General features: G+C 42.3%; 1 protein-coding gene across 1 annotated transcript; it reads right to left on the reverse strand.

Moving 5' to 3' along the window:
* Positions 1-472: 472 nt before the first annotated feature.
* On the reverse strand, positions 473-12,425 carry LOC308292388 (myelin-oligodendrocyte glycoprotein-like; the record flags this gene model as incomplete). Its single annotated transcript, XM_080734698.1, has 4 exons — positions 12,337-12,425; positions 12,084-12,113; positions 7,490-7,828; positions 473-501 (listed from the first exon to the last, which is right to left on the reverse strand). Exons 2-4 carry the CDS (start codon positions 12,103-12,105, stop codon positions 473-475), a joined length of 390 nt encoding a protein of 129 aa, XP_080590824.1. The 5' UTR covers positions 12,106-12,113; positions 12,337-12,425.
* Positions 12,426-21,273: the final 8,848 nt, after the last annotated feature.

A 21,273-nucleotide genomic window follows, 5' to 3' on the forward strand; every position in this document is an offset into this window, starting at 1 on the left:
TTATGAGGCCATGAAAGAGATACCTACGTACTAAGCGATGTTCACATTCCGGTTCATAAGTAAAACAAGAAAAAAGAAAGAGAGAAAACAGTTTAGAAAACGGATACTTTTTACTAGAAGAAATATGACTGATCGTTAGTTAATTGATAAATAACCTTCATTATGGCATGAAATAACCAACACTAATCTGTTATGAAATAACCAACACTAATCTGTTATCACAATTACTGAGAACAATATAATTCATATTATAATGTTAATTAATCATGTGATTTAATTCCCTATAACCATAAATGACAGAAACTCTCCACCATGTTAGCACATGGACTAAACATGCAGATCAGATAAGTGATTCAAAGTCAACTTAGAGACACAATAGCAATAATGTCATCATATTGAACAGTAGAACTGCAGTGAAGACATCAGTACAACTTAACCCAAAAGACATGAGGCCGATTCTACAAATGCCTTCTTAAGTAGAATAGGTTTGATACTCACTTTCTATGTCACGTTCATATTCATAATGCATGGAAAAGAGAAAATAAATCAGTGATCAATACTTCACATACAGAAGATGACTTCATTTACAAACCATGCAAGGCACCAGGTGTCTTGCTCATGGACACTTTCACACAGAGCCAGGAGTAGCCAGGGATCAGACCGGGAACTTTCAGATTCCCAAGCTGCTGTGCTACTGTACCTCCTGAGCTACTGCCGCACCAAGCTATGCAAGGCACCAACCTGCTCACAGGGTGCAGCTACTACAGCTAGTGTTCAAAAGCTCAACCTTTGACACCGTGGTGCAGAGAAACAAGCCAATCAGAAGCACTCAGCGCTCTGAAGTAGGCGTGGAGGCATGTAGGAAAAGGTCTAGCTAATATTCATAACAATGTTTTAAGGTAGTAGATATAGGTGTGAAATTAATCAAGATCATGCATCTCCTACTTATTTCCTACCTAAAATAAGTTGCCTGTGAACGTTGCTGCAGGGTAGAGCCGCTCACTTTTAACCTCTCAGGGCACTGTTGTGGTTCTCACTGATTTATGAAACATTTCACTCATTACCTTGTGTTATAGCATTGTTCTTGCTCAAGGACACTTTGATATGCAGACAGGAGGAGCAGAGCAAACACCAAATTGGACGCCCCCCGTCCTGATTTTTCCCAGGCATGCTCCCTGGGACCCCCCAATTCCCACGGAACAAACCCCGTCCTTTTTCGTGTCCGGGAACAGCGGAACCAAAAAGTTGCCGAAATGGAGAGTTGAACTCCAAATGACCTCCAGAGAACGTGTCTTGAGGGCATGGCATATGCAAATGAGCCATGTGCTTTTTATTCTAATTAGCCATGTGTTCCCAAACGTGCACAAATTGCTCAAAACCTTTTTCACTCACTCACTCACTCACTCACTCTGTCTGTCTGTCTGTCTGTCTGTCTGTCTGTCTGTCTGTCTGTCTGTCTGTCTGTCTGTCTGTCTGTCTTTCTCCCCATCCCTCCCTCCCTCCAGCATCAAAAATCACCTAATCAATTCCTTCCTATTTGTTTTAAGTAGAACATGACCTGTGCTGCCCTTTTATTATTTTTTACATGTGCACTTTGTAATAAAATTAAAATGTGTTATTTACATACAAATCATTGTCTGTGAACTTTATTGAATGAGTGACAAGATGTAAAGATTGTGTATTGTGATTTTCCCAGTGAAATATAATCTGTGGCCAGAACTATAGACTGGGGAATCAAATGTGTTTCAGTAATCTGCATAATGCAAAAGCTAGTTTATTATTATTATACATTGTGAGCTTGTATATTGGCTATTTTCACAATATTTGTCTGTTGAGTTTAGTTATTTCAATCGGGGGAATCAAGTGTTCCAGTAATCAGCAATAGATTTAATATAGATATAACAAAAGCTAGTTTATTATTATTATGCATTGTGAGCTTGTAGATCGGCTATTTTCACAATATTCATCTGTTGAATCAAGACAAAATGTAATGGCTCAACTCCAGCAACTCCATGAGTTCCTCCAAACCTGTTTGTCAGTGTGAGGGACCACAGTTCACATGATTATTTTGGGGTGTCTTGAAAGTTTGAGAACCAATGATTTAGCAGACTTAATGTCTTTAATCAAGTGAGCCATCAAGCCATCACTACATCAACCTCTCTCCCAATGAAGTGGAAAAATGAAAACAGAAAGGTTTATTATCTTTTATTACGGTATTGTCATTTTACAAAAGGATGATAACGGTGTAATCACAGCACTATCTGGGTGATATAATTGTTCACATTATTAATCTGGCTGTACTACTGCCATTGTTGTGGTTGCCTTGTGACACCCTGAACATACAGAAATGTACAGTAACAGTAAGACACAAGTCTCACATACAATTAATAAGCCTATAACATTAAGCCTCTTCAGCCATTAGAGAATAGCATTGTGAGATTGTAGATCTGCCATTTTCACAACGTTGTGAGCTTGTAGATCTGCTATTTTCAAAACTATACACATCTTGCATGGGCAGAGAATGAAATAAAATGGAGGTCCAGATATGAAATAAAATGTTCACTTCATTTTATTCACTTCAGTCACTTGTTTAGAACATCATAGCCTAGGCTACTGAACATTTAATGATTGTAAAAAGTGAAATAGTTTAAAATCTGAAATCTGAATAATAATAGAAATATAATTTAGGCTATAGCCCGCAGTGGTCTTGAGCAGTTGAGAGTTGAGATGGCCAGCAGCGTTGCATGGAGTTGTGCGGTGGCATTAGCCTGCTGGAGCAGCCGTGAGAGGACAGCCAGTATGGTGTTGAACATGGGCAGCGTGGACAGTGGGGCATGAATGGGACCAGTGGCATCATGGACAGCGCAGCCTCAGCATGAGGCTAGAAGCCTTTGTCGGTGGAAGGGGCAAAATCTCTGAAATAAAAACAAAGTAAAGAAAAAAAACAGGACATTAGGTGACAGTTGGCATGGGTTGAACAATGCAGGCACGCTGTAAACAAGACTTAAAAAAGGTTCTATGTTCCCCCACTCATCCAAAAATGTCACCTGGGCAACTGGGCACCTAAATTAGGATTAGCCCACAGTGCCTACTTTTCCAAGTGCCCACTCATCCAAATGCCCACATGTCCCTACCTAGTGCCCAGATGTCCAGGTGCCCAGTCATAACACAAATATGGTGCCCAGATGTCCTTAGTTCCCCCCTGACCCACCCACTAGTATTTGTAATTTCTCCCCATTATGTATAGAACCTGGGGAACAGGTACGGTCCCTCACATACAAAGAATGAACACAATAACATTAACCCTATTCAGCCATTTGAAAATAGCTGATCTACAAGCTCAAAACAATGTGAGCTTGTAGATTTGCCATTCTCACATTGTTGTGAGCTTGTAGATCTGCTATTTTCAAAACAATACACGTCTTGCATTGCATGGGCAGAGATGGAAATTAAATCATGTTATGCTTTATGCCCTTTTGCAACTGACTCTGAGCTGCAGACAGGCAGGCTGAATCTATAGGCTTGTTTCTGATACCACATCATACATTACAACCTCACTTATCCCCACTCCAAATGGACATTAAACGTGTCACCTACTGTCCCATTTATTTACAACATCAATGACTCTCTAACCGAGGCATTTTGGGGATGTAAATGGCTAACCAGAAGCCTGTATGACTCCATTTAAGGTACATATACATAGGCGCTAGCCAAACATGCTAACGGAGGCTAACAGACAAACTTTATGACAGCAAAGTGGAAACTGCACCAAATGATTTATTTATAATTGTCAGGGCTTCATCTAATACCTGGCTGATAAAGACAGTAAACTTTGATGTGTTTAGGGCACTGGCCAATATTATATGATTTTATGAATTCTCCTCTCTTTGTGTGCCCTGTCACTTGGGCCATAATTAAATAAAAAATAAATTAAAATAAGCAACACATGCACTCCAAACTCACTTCGATTTCCTAACTAAGCCTTGGCTAATGAAAAATGTTAACTTTGTTGATTTGGAAGCACTTACCAATGTGTTAATCCTCTGAGTACACAAAAGATGAGAGAACTCCATGAAAAAAGCACCAAAACGTCAGTTTCCTCCAGTCTTTATCTAACCCTCAGCAGATAAAAGATGTAAAAGTTATATTCCTTAATGCACTCTGCAATTGACCACGATTATAATCCTCCTGTATAGTTCTCCCAACACTGTGCACACACTGTCTTTCTGACTGCCACTGCAGCACTGCTGTGCTGGGCTCAGTGGAACACAAGCCAATCAGATGCTGCAGGGCGAAAGTGGGTCAGTTGGAATGCTTCTGAGCCAATCGGACGCTTTAGGGCGAAGAAGTTCAGTGGGACAGAGCCCTCCCATCCAAGTGGAACGGGCCAATGGGCAGCCTATGCAACCGGCAGGCCCTCCCAGCCACATTGGAACACAGTGGAACACAGTGGAACTGTGGGACAGAGAGCAGTGGGATTCAGCAAGTCGTAGTCTTTTGAATAAAATGTCTTTTAGTTTTAGTCTAGTTTTAGTTGACTGATCATCATAAGATTTTAGGTAACTAAATCTACAGTTGATTTAGTCGACTAAAATCTATTTTGGCAGGCCTTGATGGCATCGTAATGACTGATTTTACACTTGGTTGTGTGCTGAAAATAGCCGATCTACAAGCTCACAACGCGTCTGGTGCTAAGTCTGATTTACAGAAAAAAGGTGTTCTTTACCTATCCTTGTCCTTGGATGACCACGATGTGGCAATGAAGAAGTAGGCTGTGCTGCACTCGACTCTTCTGAAATCACAGTAGTAAAATATAAACTAGTAAACATGATGTGCACAAAATGAAATCAATTATTTACACACCCAGCATGTCTCAGACAGGTCCATGACATTATGATGTAAATGATAAAAGCATTGAACAAACAGATAGCTGTATCTACTCTAAAATGCTATAGAATTATACAAAATGCATCAGTTTTTGTTTTCTCCTTACCTTCAAACGGTATAGACCTAAGAACACAAGGAGTCCCCGGCACCTCTCCATCCGACTCATCATCTAAAGCCAGGAAAATATCAAATAGTTTATATGTAAACAAATCAATTTACAATTTTGACATTAGCAAATATGAGTGACTTACAATAAGTTCATATGTAATACATAAAATGCAGATATAGTAAATAGTTACCATGCATTTACTGTCACAGTGAAATGCCCTTTATACCCTGTATGTATAATATATAAAATGTTACAATGCAACATTCTGTTTACACAAAGCTGTACTCCCTCCAACTGTATATATGTTCCCCATTTTCAACAGTTTTTATTTGTAACACTTGCTTTGGCAATGTAAACGTATGTTTTCTCATGCCAATAAAGCTCCTTTGAATTGAATTGAAAGGCTACATCATCATCATCAGAGATGTAGACTAAAGAAACCTCTCCCTCTCTCACACACACGCATCGTACGCACGCACACACAAACTAAGCCAATAAATCCTAAATTCCCATCAAATAAAAAATCATAGTAGCTGTGCAGTGCACGCGCGTGATAGGAACTCCACGTGTGTCCTGTATAGCGACAAAAACAAACTCATGCACTTGGATCCTAACTCTATGCTTGGATCAAATTGCTGATCCGGTCCGGATACGGAAACAATTCTTGCATGTATGTGTACGTGTAAATAGCCGGATGCAGTAGGCGGGCTCTAGACCGGATCCCACTGGTTTATTCGCAATAGAGATCAATCAGACCATGGTCTGATTGACAAGCCTCGGCTTGAGCCTTGAGCCTGCAGGGCTTCATCACGGATGCGGTGGAAAGAACGCCTGAAGCGATTTTATCACACTAGAGGGTCGCGGCCCTGCGATTTTATCACATACAGTATACATGCACTGGATTTACGTCTTACCACTTTGGACTGTAGAATCATGGCATCTGTTCTCCGAGGGGTCTCGCGGAAGCCATTCTTCGTCTGTCTCTTCGCGGTGGCGGCGCGGCGGTGCATCGTCTCTGCTGCTGCGGCGATGTGAGCCCCTGTGCCGGGCGCGGATCCATCCTGCACGGGGGTCGAGCTCCGTCGGGATCGGTTTCCACAATATGAGGCTCTTATCCACTTTTGGACCCCGGTTCTTCGCGACTGGCACCATCTTCATCATCACGACCAACAGCACCAAGAAATGGAATCTTTTTATGTTCAATACCAACGGCTACAGTGATCTTTTTCTCTTCTTCTTCTTCATCATCATCATCATCATCATCATCATCACGACCACCACCACCATTCGCTGGTCCTGGGTCAACAACATGGGTAGGTTGTGTAATCCTAATTCTAACAAAAGTTTGTTTCTATCCGTGGATCTGCTGCTGGCTGCTGCCCCTCGGCCCGGGGGGGTTGGGTCGCGCTTCGGCGGCGGAATGATACCAGCAAGTTGAGGCTGAGTTGGCCAACTACTTGGCCTAATACATCTCAATATTCTAGTACTGCTAAATACTACTACCTACTACAATTACTATACTACTAATACTATAAAACAACTGATTTCCGACAAAATGATCGCTTTTACCAACGTTTCTCTCTCTCTCTCTCTCTCTACTAACAGTCCGATGAAAAAACAATATAGTCCCTCGAGGCTAACAGCTAGGCAGGCTCAGAGTCGCTCTCTACTGGGCAGGCGGAGCCAGGACAGTCTGTTTACTTTTTTTTTTATGAAGGGTTTCCGGCTGTCCTCAAAACGACACCAACGACCAATTATGCATTCAAAAGTTGTGCAAGGACCGCTTTTATCATAATCCATAAAAAACATCAAACGAACGAACGGCCGTATCGGCACGGAAGTCTCTTGGGGATTGGGGCGAACAGGAACGTTCAAAGCAGTATAAGAGTTAAAGTCTATGAGTTAACTATTTCTTAACCTTGTTGCTGGGAGGAAGATAAACAGAGGCACAGGCGATTGCAGGCAGGCAGGAATAGAGACGAAGCAGAGAGGCAGGAGTTCCAGCTTTGGTTGGTTTATTGCAGAGGTGTATGGAGTAATGGTACAGAGAGCCGACAGGCAGCCTCACGGCTCCCGGCGGAGAAGACACTCCATACAACAATTTGGACTTTCTTTATACTCTCTCAGAGTTAGCCGAGACAGACATTTTGATTCAGGGGTGAGATTACGTTTAGCATATGGTGGCCAAGTGGGCCTGTGACCCAAAGGCCTTTGTTGACTGTAAACACCTGAGTGGCCTGGGACTTCTGCCCCACCCAGGAGGTGAATGCAAATAGGCCCTTTTGGTGCCGTGGGGCACAGACAGACATGATTGAGTTGACCTTAATATACTGTACAAGATGATGAAATAAATGGCAAAGTTTGGTGAATATGAGTTTCATACAGGCTACCGCAAAAGCATAGTATAACTTACACCTAAATAGATCACTATGATCACAAGATCAAATACATGTCAAGGTCAATGACAAAGCAACGTTGCAGCAGATCACTTACGATAGCACACCAATCCCAGGGCGACCTCCTGCTCCTTCTTCCCGTGTTTGACCCCGCAGATGTAAACGCCGTCGTCTGACTTCCGGTAGTCCCTGAGCGTCAGCGACAGGTTGCCTCTCCTCAGGTCCTGGAGGTTCAGAGACAGCCGGCCCTCGTAGCCCCTCCCCGATATCGTCCGGCCGTTCTTGTAAATGTAGATGCACTCGGACTCCCGGTACCACCGGACGGTCATGGAGACGGCGTTGGTCTCGGGGACGAGGCAGCACATGAGGGTGACCTCCCTGCCGAACTGGCCCAGGCAAAAACCTTCGCCTCGGGTGACCAGCTTAAACTGATGACCTGGTTTGGGAGTGAAGAAAACGAATAAGTGGCATACAGCATGAAGCGAAAACTCTTGTTCATTTAGCCGATTAAGGCCGCTTCTATTAATGCCTTGCACACTTTCAAGATTTAAAATAAACAATAATAATAATAACAGATGTAGGAGCAGCGCGGCAGAGGTGTTTGCCAAATAGCCAAATAAAGCAAAAAACTACACAGATACTTTTCCGCTTTTAATGGGTTATTATGTGTTAATAATTATGAAGATAAACAGCGATGTAACTAACACTTTATAACAACTTATGCCCTCATCCCCACACAGTCACACACAGTCTCACACAGTCACACACACACACACACACACACACACACACACACACACACACACACACACACACGCACACAGTGGCGAAACTAGCCCCCGGTGTGCCCCAATGCGAGATTTTCACCAAGTGCCCCTCAACAACAACAACAACAACAACCCCCCCCCCCCCCGCACGGCCAATTAATTTGCACAAATACGAGACTACAAAAGAAGACATCTACACGCTCGCCATCTAATGTTTTCATGACAAAATGTAGCCCAACCAGGTTTCTAGTGTCTCCATATCTCTCTGGAAGAGGTTGCTCATGAACTCCTCTTCCCCAGCTTTGAAATTGAGACACTACAACATCACAACTCCTGACATGTCTATTCTACACTACAAACATCACCACACCGTTTTTCCAAAACAGCATTACATAAATATCATCCATTAAGAAAACTAGGCCTACATTAATGACAGCACAGTTTAACTGACAGTGATGCATCACTGCAAAACCAGCATTATTTATATTAATTACTTAACTCACCTGCTAAAGTAAGGAGGATGACAACAACAATAGCAGTTGGGCACGTTTTGTTCCATATTCCACAGTGTCTTGGTTTCAGAGAGCATGGCAAATATTAACTGTTGCTTCAAAGTCTTGTTGAAACTTTATATTCCATAATACCCGATGTGTTGTTTTTACTCCTAAGTCAGAACGTATCTTCAGCCTGTGTTCCGTCAGCAGCACTAAGGGGCCCTATAGAGCTTCCAGGAAGCTGCTTCCTGTCATACCAGTGGGCATTTCAAAACAAGAGTCATTGTATTGGATATTTGTAATGTGATCATTCAACACATGTTTTAATTTGAAATGGTAGCTGCCTACTACAGGAAATCGAAGCAGCAGACAGTGTCACACTGGACAGAACAGCGGCTCCGTCTGTATACATTGTTATTAGATTATTTATTTTTTCTCCTCCGACTGCGTGTGCCCCTGAACGCCATGGGCCCCAATGCGCATGCGTTGGCTGCATCGCGCTAGTTTCGCCCCTGCACGCACAAACGCACACACACAAATGCACGCACACGCGCACGCACACACACACACACACTTGAGGCTGTCAAATTAGCTCAGACATCAAATCACATTCGGATTTCGGTCTAAAAAATGGCCAGTTATACTCAATTCTTATCTCTGCAGGTGAGGATATGTTTTCTTAGAGTGTGAGAGTGTGATGCACACGTGTGCGTGCGTGCGTACAGCTACTTTGGTGTAGCTGTAGATGCTATTTTTGAATGTTTTTTTAAAGAATCTTGAAAGTTCCGAAAAGTTTGATAACCACTGATTTAGAAGGCATTTGTAATCAACCTCAGGTGTTAATTGGTTAATTGTTTAACACACCGCTCACAATAGTTAGGATGGTTAGGAAGTGCAGGGGATACATTTCACACATACTCCAACAACTACTGCGGGGCAAACTAGAAAAACGAGTGATTGGAGACTGCAAAATCCTGAAAAACTGCTGCTATTAGTTGTTTCAGAAACATTGATATCAAATGCTCTATACCAAGCTACTGTACCTCTCTATATATTCCTATCAAAACGCCCCCCCCCCCCCCCCCCCCCGCACGGCCAATTAATTTGCACAAATACGAGACTACAAAAGAAGACATCTACACGCTCGCCATCTAATGTTTTCATGACAAAATGTAGCCCAACCAGGTTTCTAGTGTCTCCATATCTCTCTGGAAGAGGTTGCTCATGAACTCCTCTTCCCCAGCTTTGAAATTGAGACACTACAACATCACAACTCCTGACATGTCTATTCTACACTACAAACATCACCACACCGTTTTTCCAAAACAGCATTACATAAATATCATCCATTAAGAAAACTAGGCCTACATTAATGACAGCACAGTTTAACTGACAGTGATGCATCACTGCAAAACCAGCATTATTTATATTAATTACTTAACTCACCTGCTAAAGTAAGGAGGATGACAACAACAATAGCAGTTGGGCACGTTTTGTTCCATATTCCACAGTGTCTTGGTTTCAGAGAGCATGGCAAATATTAACTGTTGCTTCAAAGTCTTGTTGAAACTTTATATTCCATAATACCCGATGTGTTGTTTTTACTCCTAAGTCAGAACGTATCTTCAGCCTGTGTTCCGTCAGCAGCACTAAGGGGCCCTATAGAGCTTCCAGGAAGCTGCTTCCTGTCATACCAGTGGGCATTTCAAAACAAGAGTCATTGTATTGGATATTTGTAATGTGATCATTCAACACATGTTTTAATTTGAAATGGTAGCTGCCTACTACAGGAAATCGAAGCAGCAGACAGTGTCACACTGGACAGAACAGCGGCTCCGTCTGTATACATTGTTATTAGATTATTTATTTTTTCTCCTCCGACTGCGTGTGCCCCTGAACGCCATGGGCCCCAATGCGCATGCGTTGGCTGCATCGCGCTAGTTTCACCCCTGCACGCACAAACGCACACACACAAATGCACGCACACGCGCACGCACACACACACACACACTTGAGGCTGTCAAATTAGCTCAGACATCAAATCACATTCGGATTTCGGTCTAAAAAATGGCCAGTTATACTCAATTCTTATCTCTGCAGGTGAGGATATGTTTTCTTAGAGTGTGAGAGTGTGATGCACACGTGTGCGTGCGTGCGTACAGCTACTTTGGTGTAGCTGTAGATGCTATTTTTGAATGTTTTTTTAAAGAATCTTGAAAGTTCCGAAAAGTTTGATAACCACTGATTTAGAAGGCATTTGTAATCAACCTCAGGTGTTAATTGGTTAATTGTTTAACACACCGCTCACAATAGTTAGGATGGTTAGGAAGTGCAGGGGATACATTTCACACATACTCCAACAACTACTGCGGGGCAAACTAGAAAAACGAGTGATTGGAGACTGCAAAATCCTGAAAAACTGCTGCTATTAGTTGTTTCAGAAACATTGATATCAAATGCTCTATACCAAGCTACTGTACCTCTCTATATATTCCTATCAGACAGTTTGTCCAAGTTGCACTTTTTATTATGTTATTTATCAGTCTAACTCAACTCTCCTAGTGCCTTATTACCTATGTTCTCAGCAGAATGCTTGTTATTCTAAAATAACTTTCTGCCTAAGTCAATTATGTAAACTTTTTTGAAAGTAATACGCATTCTGAAAGGCTGAGAGATATGTTTTTTCTCATGCCAATGAAGCTCCTTTGAATTGAAATTGAATATAATTATTGTTTCTCTCAACATGGATTGCTACTGTGGTCTTCAACATGTTCTCAAAGGTCTCGGAATCATAACCTGTGTTTCTAAGATCCTGGCTACGGGGCTGAAGCTGCACAGTGCACACAGACAGTACAAGAGCATTAATCAACATGCAAGCTGTCTACAACTGTGTAGGAAGTCCACATTCACAGTGGGCGTATCTAAACTGGCCATCTATGGTACATGAGTAGTTGTTTACTCTTTCAATTATTTTGTCAAGTTCAAGTGTTGCCCCAAATTGACCCCCACAAATTAATATCTATTTGACTGCAAACGCCCACCTGAAAATATGTTGTGCAAGGGATTTGTGTTCTTAAAATAGGCCTATTTAAAAAATATATATTACACATTTTCCCACACACACACACACACACACACACACACACACACACACACACACACACACACACACACACAGGCCTATATATATATATATATATATATATATATATATATATATATATATATATACATATATTATTTTTTTAAGTGATTGAATTTTTAATTTTCAAATGGCTGATATAGGCTATAGGGCAGGCCTATGAGGTTTAAGAAGCTAATAGGACGTAATTGCTTTGATATCAGAACAACAGATCTCAACCCTGTGCTCTCTGTCTACCAGGAAGTAAGAAACAGTTAAAGAGCGTGTTGTAACTCGAGAGTGACCTACCACGAACTCTGGACTTCGCCATGTCTCCTCCTACATGTGCAGAAAACAATACACGAATTATGCTAGCACCACACACATAAACAAGCATAAAATGCATCTATGACATCATTTGTGCATCATTCATTGCGACATCATTGCAATTTTATTGTTGTCACGTTGATGTCGGGTCTCAAATGATTACAGAACGAACCAACCAGTGATCACACACAATGAAACATCCAGTAAATGACATTAAACAGTGATATTCTCTTACCTTTCACTACTTGTGATGCTTTATGTGTGGAAAGCAGAAATCGGGTTGAAATCCAAGCAGAGCTCCGTGCCTGGCTGTCAGTGAATACAAACAACTAAAGTGAAAGTCTTCATTTCAGGTCCTCCCACTGGAGGGTTGGCTTATTGTCCAGACTGTAAGGACTCACTTTGGCCAGTAGATGTCCTCAAAGCGTAGGCTATGTTTTGTGTGCGTGTGTGTGTCAGTGTGTGTCAGTGTGCGTGTGTGTGTGTGTGTGTGTGTGTGTGTGTGTGTGTGTGTGTGTGTGTGTGTGTGTGTGTGTGTGTGTGTGTGTGTGTGCGCGCGCGCGCGCGCGCGTGTGTGCGCGCGTGCGTGTGTGTGTGTGTGTGTGCAGTAGTTACTGTTATAGTAACTTTAACTTTTACAAAACATAACAGTGTTATTTGGTGCATTTAGGCTAATATTTCCCTGTTCTTTCTGTTGTATAATAATCGGTAACACTTTCTCATAACCCCCCCCCTCCAAAAAAAAATATATATAATAATAATAATACTTAAGTGATACATTAGTTAACTATGTTAACTAATGTACCAGTTAAGAGTGGGGTGGCTCAGAGTAGATGACAGAGTACAGCAACTTGCAATGGCCTGGTGTACAAGATACACTACACATGATACCCAAGTACCTGTCAAAATACTTTATAAACATTAAGGATGTCCATAATTACAACACCAGAGGCAGTGCCACAGATCACTTTCAACCCAGAGTCAAAACCAACAAAGGGTCAAACTCTTTTTTCTGCTATACCACCAAAATTTGGAAAGCCTTACCAAAGGTCATAAAGGAGTGTGGATCACTAGCATCCTTTAAAATTGCCCTGAAAAACCACTTACAGGCAGCAGCCGTTCGCAACTGGTAAAAAAAAAAATAATAATAACCTAGCCCAACCCTACCCTCCCCTGCCCTTCTTTATATACTGTTTGTTTAGACTTACTGTTTTCTTTTTTGTTTCTCTTTACATATCTACTGCATAGTACTGTGTTCTATTTGTCTGTCATTTAATGTTATATGAGATACTTCAATGGTTTCCAGTGAAAATAAGCTTAGTCTTTTCATGGATCTCCTTTTAGTAGACCTTGTACCAGTGAACTGTACCGTCATGAAACTGTACCTTTTCCTATGCAAACTTCTTCTAATAAAGTCTTCAATCAATCAATCAATCAATCAATCAATCAATCAATCAATCAATCAAACTGTACTATTACATTACTTAAAGGGGCACTGTCACCTAAAGGGGTACTGTCACTTTAAAAGGTCATCTTAAAATATTAGTTAATATGTTTATGATGTCATTGTGGGAATGCGCAATTATAAGCCAATCAAATTAATTGACTGTACTTAGACTACTTACCGTACTGGTCAGCTGTTGTTGGGGGGCAAGGGGCAGATTACACTCTGGCATGAGTTTCAGACTATTTCAGACCGTTTTCAGAGAGACCACGTGACCTACTGTATCATACTATTATAATTTTGGGGCGTGTCAGCGGGCCTTTAAGCATTACTTAACTAATCCAGAGCCCAGGACATTAACGGATTAGGGGGTCCAGAGTGCCCCCTCCCGGCCCCATTAACGGCCATTGTCTTATTTTGAAGGCCAGAAGTCTAGACCGGAAGTACTTCCGGTCTGACGTCATCGGATCCTGCGACGGAACCGAACATTGTTTACGTGGTGCCATGCTGGATTGCATAGGAGCGTTTATACATGTGTTTTATAAGCGAGCATCTGCCTCCATCTTCGCTTCTAAAGTGTTGTTTTGAGATAATGGACATTAAAGATGAGATCGGCCGTCCACCTCAATGTTATGGGATGACTATTGTGTGCTCGTGGAGCCGTGATGATGACAAATCAGCGCGGATTTCGTCTCCGGAGCGTCGGCCATTGTACTAGGTATTTTTACTCGCCGTAACAGTAATATATTACTTTTCGCGCGACATCACGCATTCGGCACTATACGTACTCTAGTACTTATCGCGTGACATCACGCGAAAGGCACTAGATGAGTTAAGCATTAAGGGAATTCATCATTACTTACTGCTTTAGTAACACTATTAGTTAAGGGTGTTACTTAATATATTAATTCATAAGCCTACATGGGAGTGGGCCGGGGGGGGGGGAGCTTGTAAATCACACTCGGCTGCGGCGCCGGAAGCTCGGTACAACGTCTGCGTAATGCACTATGGGGCGTTGGAAACCCGTGGATATTTTATTATAAATTAACGCCCTACTTGATCATACAACAGAATCACACAAAAGCCTAAAAAATAGCAGATCTACAAGCTCACAACGTGGTGCGAGGTAAAGCCTTTTGAGCTTGTTGATCTGCTGTTTTTGCAATTTCTTTTACATTTGAATCCTGAAAAGTAAGTTACGGTGAGGTTAGGTCATTAATTAAAGCACCTACTCAGACTCTAGTGAATGTGGTGAATGAAACACCAGAATGTTTTTAAGTTGCTTGATTTAGTAGATATGTGATATTAATGTTATCAGCCATGCCCCCCTTTCTATACAACTTTACTCCATTGATTGATTGTGGTTGTGATTTAGTTTGCATAAATCACATCACAGCAAGTCCTGTGATGTCAGTATTAGTGTAATAAATGCATTATGAATGAATGGTCCAACAAAAGTTTGTATCAGGAAATGTAAAGACCATGCAGTGCAGTCAGTATAAGGCGGCAGGGAGTCAGTTATGGTTTATTACAAATCCCCATTAGTCCTCACCACAGTGAAAACTACTCTTCCTGGGGTTAAAAACTCACATTTCACAATAATGATAACTCACGATATGGATTGAACAATGTTTATTATTGATGAGTAATACAAGTGTGTATATGTCACATTAAACTTGGCATCTGGCTCTGCTTCTCCCTGCTCCGCGCATCACAGAAGAACATCATTAACCAGAGCAGGGAGATAAAAAAAAATACAAATATATAAACACCCCTCATGGGAAACAGAATTAGCAGAGCCTACTGGTGGTGCTGGGGAGGCGGTGAGGGCAAGCAATCGCATAGCATGACAGACCTGGAAAGCAGCAGCAGGAGAATGACAGGCTGAGCGGGTTTACATAGCTTGGCAAGTGATCAGCTGACTGCCAGCTGACTGCCACGTCGCCAGTGACGTAAGACTAACAGACTTAAAGCAACCGCAGTGAGCGGTAACCCCTCGAGTATCTGAATGAACTAATTACGCAGGCTTTATACTGTACATTTAAAACATGATACGCTGGAATTCTACCATTGCAAATGTAAAACAAAATCTAACACGATTAAAGATTTCAATTTCAATATTCACGCATTTTATAAATTCTATCAATATCAATATTAGCATCTTACTTTTTGTTTTACAATATCAATAAATTGTATATCAAATGACTAATATTTCTTAATTACAGCTGCCTTTAATTTCTTTTAAAGGTTGCTTTATTGACTATCCTTATTATATGTGTAGCTCATGTGGTCCCTATTGGCCATCTAACTACTCACACCAAGTTTTGAGACGGTACCATGCTGCAAACTGGAGTTATAGCGGTTTAAATCTCAGCCAATATGAAGACAGGGGCGGGGCATAAGAGAGGGTGGGGGCTTAAGTACTAAGTTAAGTACTAGTTTCGAAAGGGTACCATGCTGCAAAGTGGAGTTATTTTTCACATAAAATATAAGCTAAAATAGTCTTTCTTTGACTCCGAATGAGACAAAAGGGAACAATCCTGACAAATTATACACTGGAGAAATATATTTGATGGTGCTGGCGGGCCATTTATAATACAATTTAGAAATGAAGCCCTGGGCCGGATAACATTTTGTCCTCGGGACGCATTTGGCCCCAGGGCCGGACTTTGGCCGACCCTGCCATTATTGTTACTAAAAAAAGACAGAAGATTTATTATCGTAGATTTTCTGCTTCTACATCTTGGTGGCGCCACGACCCATGATGGATTTTTTAGTATTTAACTCAGGTTTCAAAAGCATTAAATAACACTTTGGTCCAAACAGCACCAGCAAAAGGCCAAAACTAGACGCTAAAATAGCAAACACCTCCACTACATCTGCAAATTTGCCTGGAGAGCTGATATATGCTGGGATGAAGGCTATCCACACGGCACAGAAGATCAACATGCTGAACGTGATTAACTTGGCTTCATTGAAGTTGTCTGGAAGATTCCTTGCCATGAATGCTAGAATGAAACTGAGGATTGCAAGTAAACCAATGTAACCCAGTAACACTGCAAAACCAACTGTTGATCCCACTGCACACTCATAGACTATCTTATCACTGTGGTATTGAGTGTTTTTATTAGGAGTTGGTGAGGCTGACACGAGCCAGACGATGCACACTGCTGCCTGGACGACAGTAAGAGACAGAACCGTTCCTCTCTGCTGCACGGCACCGAAAAACCTCATAATGTCAGCACCGCCAGGCTTGGAGGCCCTGAACACGGCCAACACCACCATAGTCTTTACCAGAATACATGACATACACAGCACAAAACAGACCCCAAACGCTGCATGCCTGAGTTGACAGGTCCAGAGTCTGGGACGTCCAATGAACAGAAGTGAACACAAGAAACAGAGCTTGAGAGACAGCAAGAGTTGGAAGCTGAGCTCTGAGTTGTTGGCGCGCACCATGGGCGTGTCTCGATGATAGACGAAGATTCCCAGGACAGTGGCACAGAGAAGCGTGCCTATCAGTGACATGGTTGTTAAGGAGATTCCCAGGGTATCATGGTAGGAGAGGAACTCCACCCTCTTAGGGACACAGTGGTCACGCTGGGGATTGGACCAGAGGTCCTCTGCACAACTGGTGCACTCTGTAGAGTCTATCAAAGACAGAAAAGACAAGTAGAGTGGGACTCTTAATCAAGTCATATGACACCACCCACGTGTCTGTACGACAAACGGTTCATGAGATATAGAGGCACTTCCTGTTTGGCAAAGGGCACTTCTTGTTTGGCGAAGGAAGCACCAATTAAGGTTAAGGACTCTTAATCAAGTCATATAACACCACCCACGCGTCTGTATGACAAACGGTTGATGAGATATAGGGTCACTTCCTGTTTGGTGAGGGGCACTTCCTGTTTGGCGAAATAGGCCCCAATTAAGGTTAAGGACTCTTAATCAAGTCATTTGATGCCACCCACAAGTCTGTACGACAAACGGTTCATGAGATATAGGGTCACTTCCTGTTTGGTGAGGGGCACTTCCTGTTTGGCGAAATAGGCCCCAATTAAGGTTAAGGACTCTTAATCAAGTCATATGACACCATCCACGCGTCTGTACGACAAACGGTTCATGAGATAAAGGGTCACTTCCTGTTTGGTGAGGGGCACTTCCTGTTTAGGCCCCAATTAAGGTTAAGGACTCTTAATCAAGTCATTTGACACCACCCACAAGTCTGTACGACAAACGGTTCATGAGAGAAAGGGTCACTTCCTGTTTGGTGAGGGGCACTTCCTGTTTGGCAAAATAGGCCCCAATTAAGGTTAAGGACTCTTAATCAAGTCATATGACACCACCCACAAGTCTGTACGACAAACGGTTCATGAAATAAAGGGTCACTTCCTGTTTGGTGAGGAGCACTTCCTGTTTGGCAAAATAGGCCCAAATTAAGGTTAAGGACTCTTAATCAAGTCATATGACACCACCCACGCGTCTGTACGACAAACGGTTCATGAGATAAAGAGGCACTTCCTCTTTGGCAAAGGGCACTTCCTGTTTGGCGAAGGAAACACCAATTAAGCTTAAGGACTCTTAATCAAGTCATATGACGCCACCCACGCGTCTGTTTGGCGAAGGGCACTTCCTGTTACAGAGGGGGTGGGGCTTAATCAATTACAGCTCATCCCTATTGGCCGGAAAAAGACCAAAGTTGTGTGTGCATATTAAAGTTTAAATGACGTTGCTAGGCAAAAGTATGTCAGAGTAATGTGGGGCCAAAGTTTCTTTTTTTTTTCAGAGTCCCCCATTCAAAGTCAATGGGGATTTTTGAGCGTAGTTTTTTACAAATTACGTTGCCATGGTAACGCGGATCGGAAAGAGAAGTAATAGCACACCATTCCCGGCCGAGCCGCACATTTTGATGTATATATTGTGGGGGTGGCGTAAATCGTGTGGCAGTTACTACGTGTCGAAATTTCCTCCATTCTAAGTCAATGGGGTTTTTGGGCGTAGTTTTTTGCGAATTACGTCGCAATGGTAACACGGATCGGAAAGAAAAGTAATAGCACCCCATTCCCGGCCGAGCCGCACGTTTTGATGTATATATTGTAGTATGGCGGATTACAATAAGTGTTTTGCCATTGCATTGCATGGCAGGCACACTTAATAATCACACACATTCACTCACATATACCCCCTGCACATGCTTATTGAAAATTAGAAAATAACATTTCTAAGAAATTTTAAGTGTGCCTGCAGCTCGCTAAGTGTGTGCAACCTTGTGTAGCGGTTGGTGTTAGAATTAGCATTAGATTTTTTTGGTGTTAGCATTAGCGTTAGATTAGCGTTAGATTTTTTAACATTAACATTTATTGCATTAGCTTTAACATTATCGACTGTACGACAAACGGTTCATGAGATATAGAGGCACTTCCTGTTTGGCGAAGGGCACTTCCTGTTTGGCGAAGGAAGCACCAATTAAGGTTAAGGACTCTTAATCAAGTCATATGACACCACCCACGCGTCTGTACGACAAACGGTTGATGAGATATAGGGTCACTTCCTGTTTGGCGAGGGGCACTTCCTGTTTGAACAAATAGGCCCCAATTAAGGTTAAGGACTCTTAATCAAGTCATATGGCACCACCCATGTGTCTGTACAACAAACGGTTCATGAGATATTGGGTCACTTCCTGTTTGGTGAGGGGCACTTCCTGTTTGGCGAAATAGGCCCCAAATTAAGGTTAACTCAGCGGGTGCCCACGCGTCAAACTCTTTGATGTCGCTGGAGGCCCACAACGTTTTTGAGACGTTTACTGTATTTACAGTATTAACTTTAAATCTCACCGTAAGGTCGGGGCTACGCCTGGATGCAGCCCATTCACCGCGGGTCGCTTCGAATCGACGCTGAGAGCATCGCGCGGCCGTTTTTCTCCATATAATCCAATGCATTTCCCCATCTTTAACGCCCTTTATCTCTGATGTTTGTTTTATGGCTAAAACTGTGGCCGGCTGCGGCAAAATGACCAACTTTTGATCGGCAATGAACAGCTATGATCAACACTGGTCCATACAGTAAGTTACACAACAACATCCTGTCTGCGGTCATGTGACCAAGTGACGTCATGACGCATGCATTGACGCAGCAGGGCCGTATTCAATAGAATGGTGGTGGCCTGGGCAGCGAGAGGGGATAAATGGGGCTCAATCTAGGGGCACCCAGTGTGTTAAGGACTCTTAATCAAGTCATTTGACGCCACCCACAAGTCTGTACGACAAACGGTTCATGTCATATAGGGTCACTTCCTGTTTGGTGAGGGACACTTCCTGTTTGGTGAAATAGGCCCCAATTAAGGTAAGGGACTCTTAAAGGACAACTTTGGTTTTTTACAACAAGCGTTCATATTTTAGATTGTAATTAGAGAAAATAAAAAGTGATTGTTAAAATGTTTTCATTTGCTTCGTTCTATTGCTTTATCGCGTTTACCATGCTAAAATGTGGGGCATGCGTACGCATGGGGGCATGCGTACAAGTGGCTAAATATATCTTTTTAGACACAATAAGCCAGTAGTTTCTTTATTGCTATTTACAGTAACACTGCTAGCCCCCATAAGTCACATTGAACCATGAAAGGTTGCGTTGTATCTTGGGAATGGGCTTATTCTGTGTAAAATGGCATATTTAGCCACTTGTACGCATGCCCCCAAACACTGAAATGAGAACCTCTAAAACAATAGAAAGAAGTAAATGAAATCAATTTAACACTCATCTTTTATATTCTTTAATTACAATCTAAAATATGAACCCTTGTTGTAAAAAACTAAAGTTGTCCTTTAATCAAGTCATTTGACGCCACCCACAAGTCTGTACGACAAAAGGTCCATGAGATAAAGGGTCACTTCCTGTTTGGTGAGGGGCACTTCCTGTTTGGCGAAATAGTTCCCAATTAAGGTTAAGGACTCTTAATCAAGTCATATGACACCACCCACGCGTCTGTACGACAAACGGTTCATGAGATAAAGAGGCACTTCCTGTTTGGCAAAGGGCACTTCCTGTTTGGCGAAGGAAGCACCAATTAATGTTAATAAGGACTCTTAATCAAGTCATATGACGCCATCCACGCGTCTGTACGACAAACGGTTCATGAGTTGTAGAGGCACTTCCTGTTTGGCGAAGGGCACTTCCTGTTACAGAGGGGGCGGGGCTTAATCAATTACAGCTCATCCCTATTGGCTGGAAAAAAGACCAAAGTTGTGTGTGCATTTTAAAGTTTAAGTGAACTTGCTAGGCAAAAGTATGTCAGAGTAATGTGGGGCCAAAGTTTCCATTCAAAGTCAATGGGGTTTTTGCGCATAGTTTTTTTACGAATTATGTTGCCATGGTAACGCGGATCGTAAAGAAAAGTAATAGCACACCATTCCCGGCCGAGCCGCACATTTTGATGTATATATTGCGGGGGTGGTGTAAATCTTGCGGAAGTTATTACGTGCCAACATTTCCCCCATTCAAAGTCAATGGGGTTTTTGGGCGTCGTTTTTTGCGAATTACGTCGCCGCGGTAACGCGGATCGGAAAGAAAAGTAATAGCACACCATTACCGGCTGAGCCGCACGTTTTGATGTATATATTGCGGCGGTGGCGTAAATCGTTCGGCAGTTATTACGTGCCGGAATTTGCGGGAAGATTAACTATATCCATATACTAGAATTGACAGAGTCAATTTTGACAAGTGTGCCTGCAG

This window comes from Nannobrachium achirus, assembly GCF_963921795.1.
Source record: "Nannobrachium achirus genome assembly, chromosome: 10".
In the NCBI taxonomy this organism is placed as follows: domain Eukaryota; kingdom Metazoa; phylum Chordata; class Actinopteri; order Myctophiformes; family Myctophidae; genus Nannobrachium; species Nannobrachium achirus.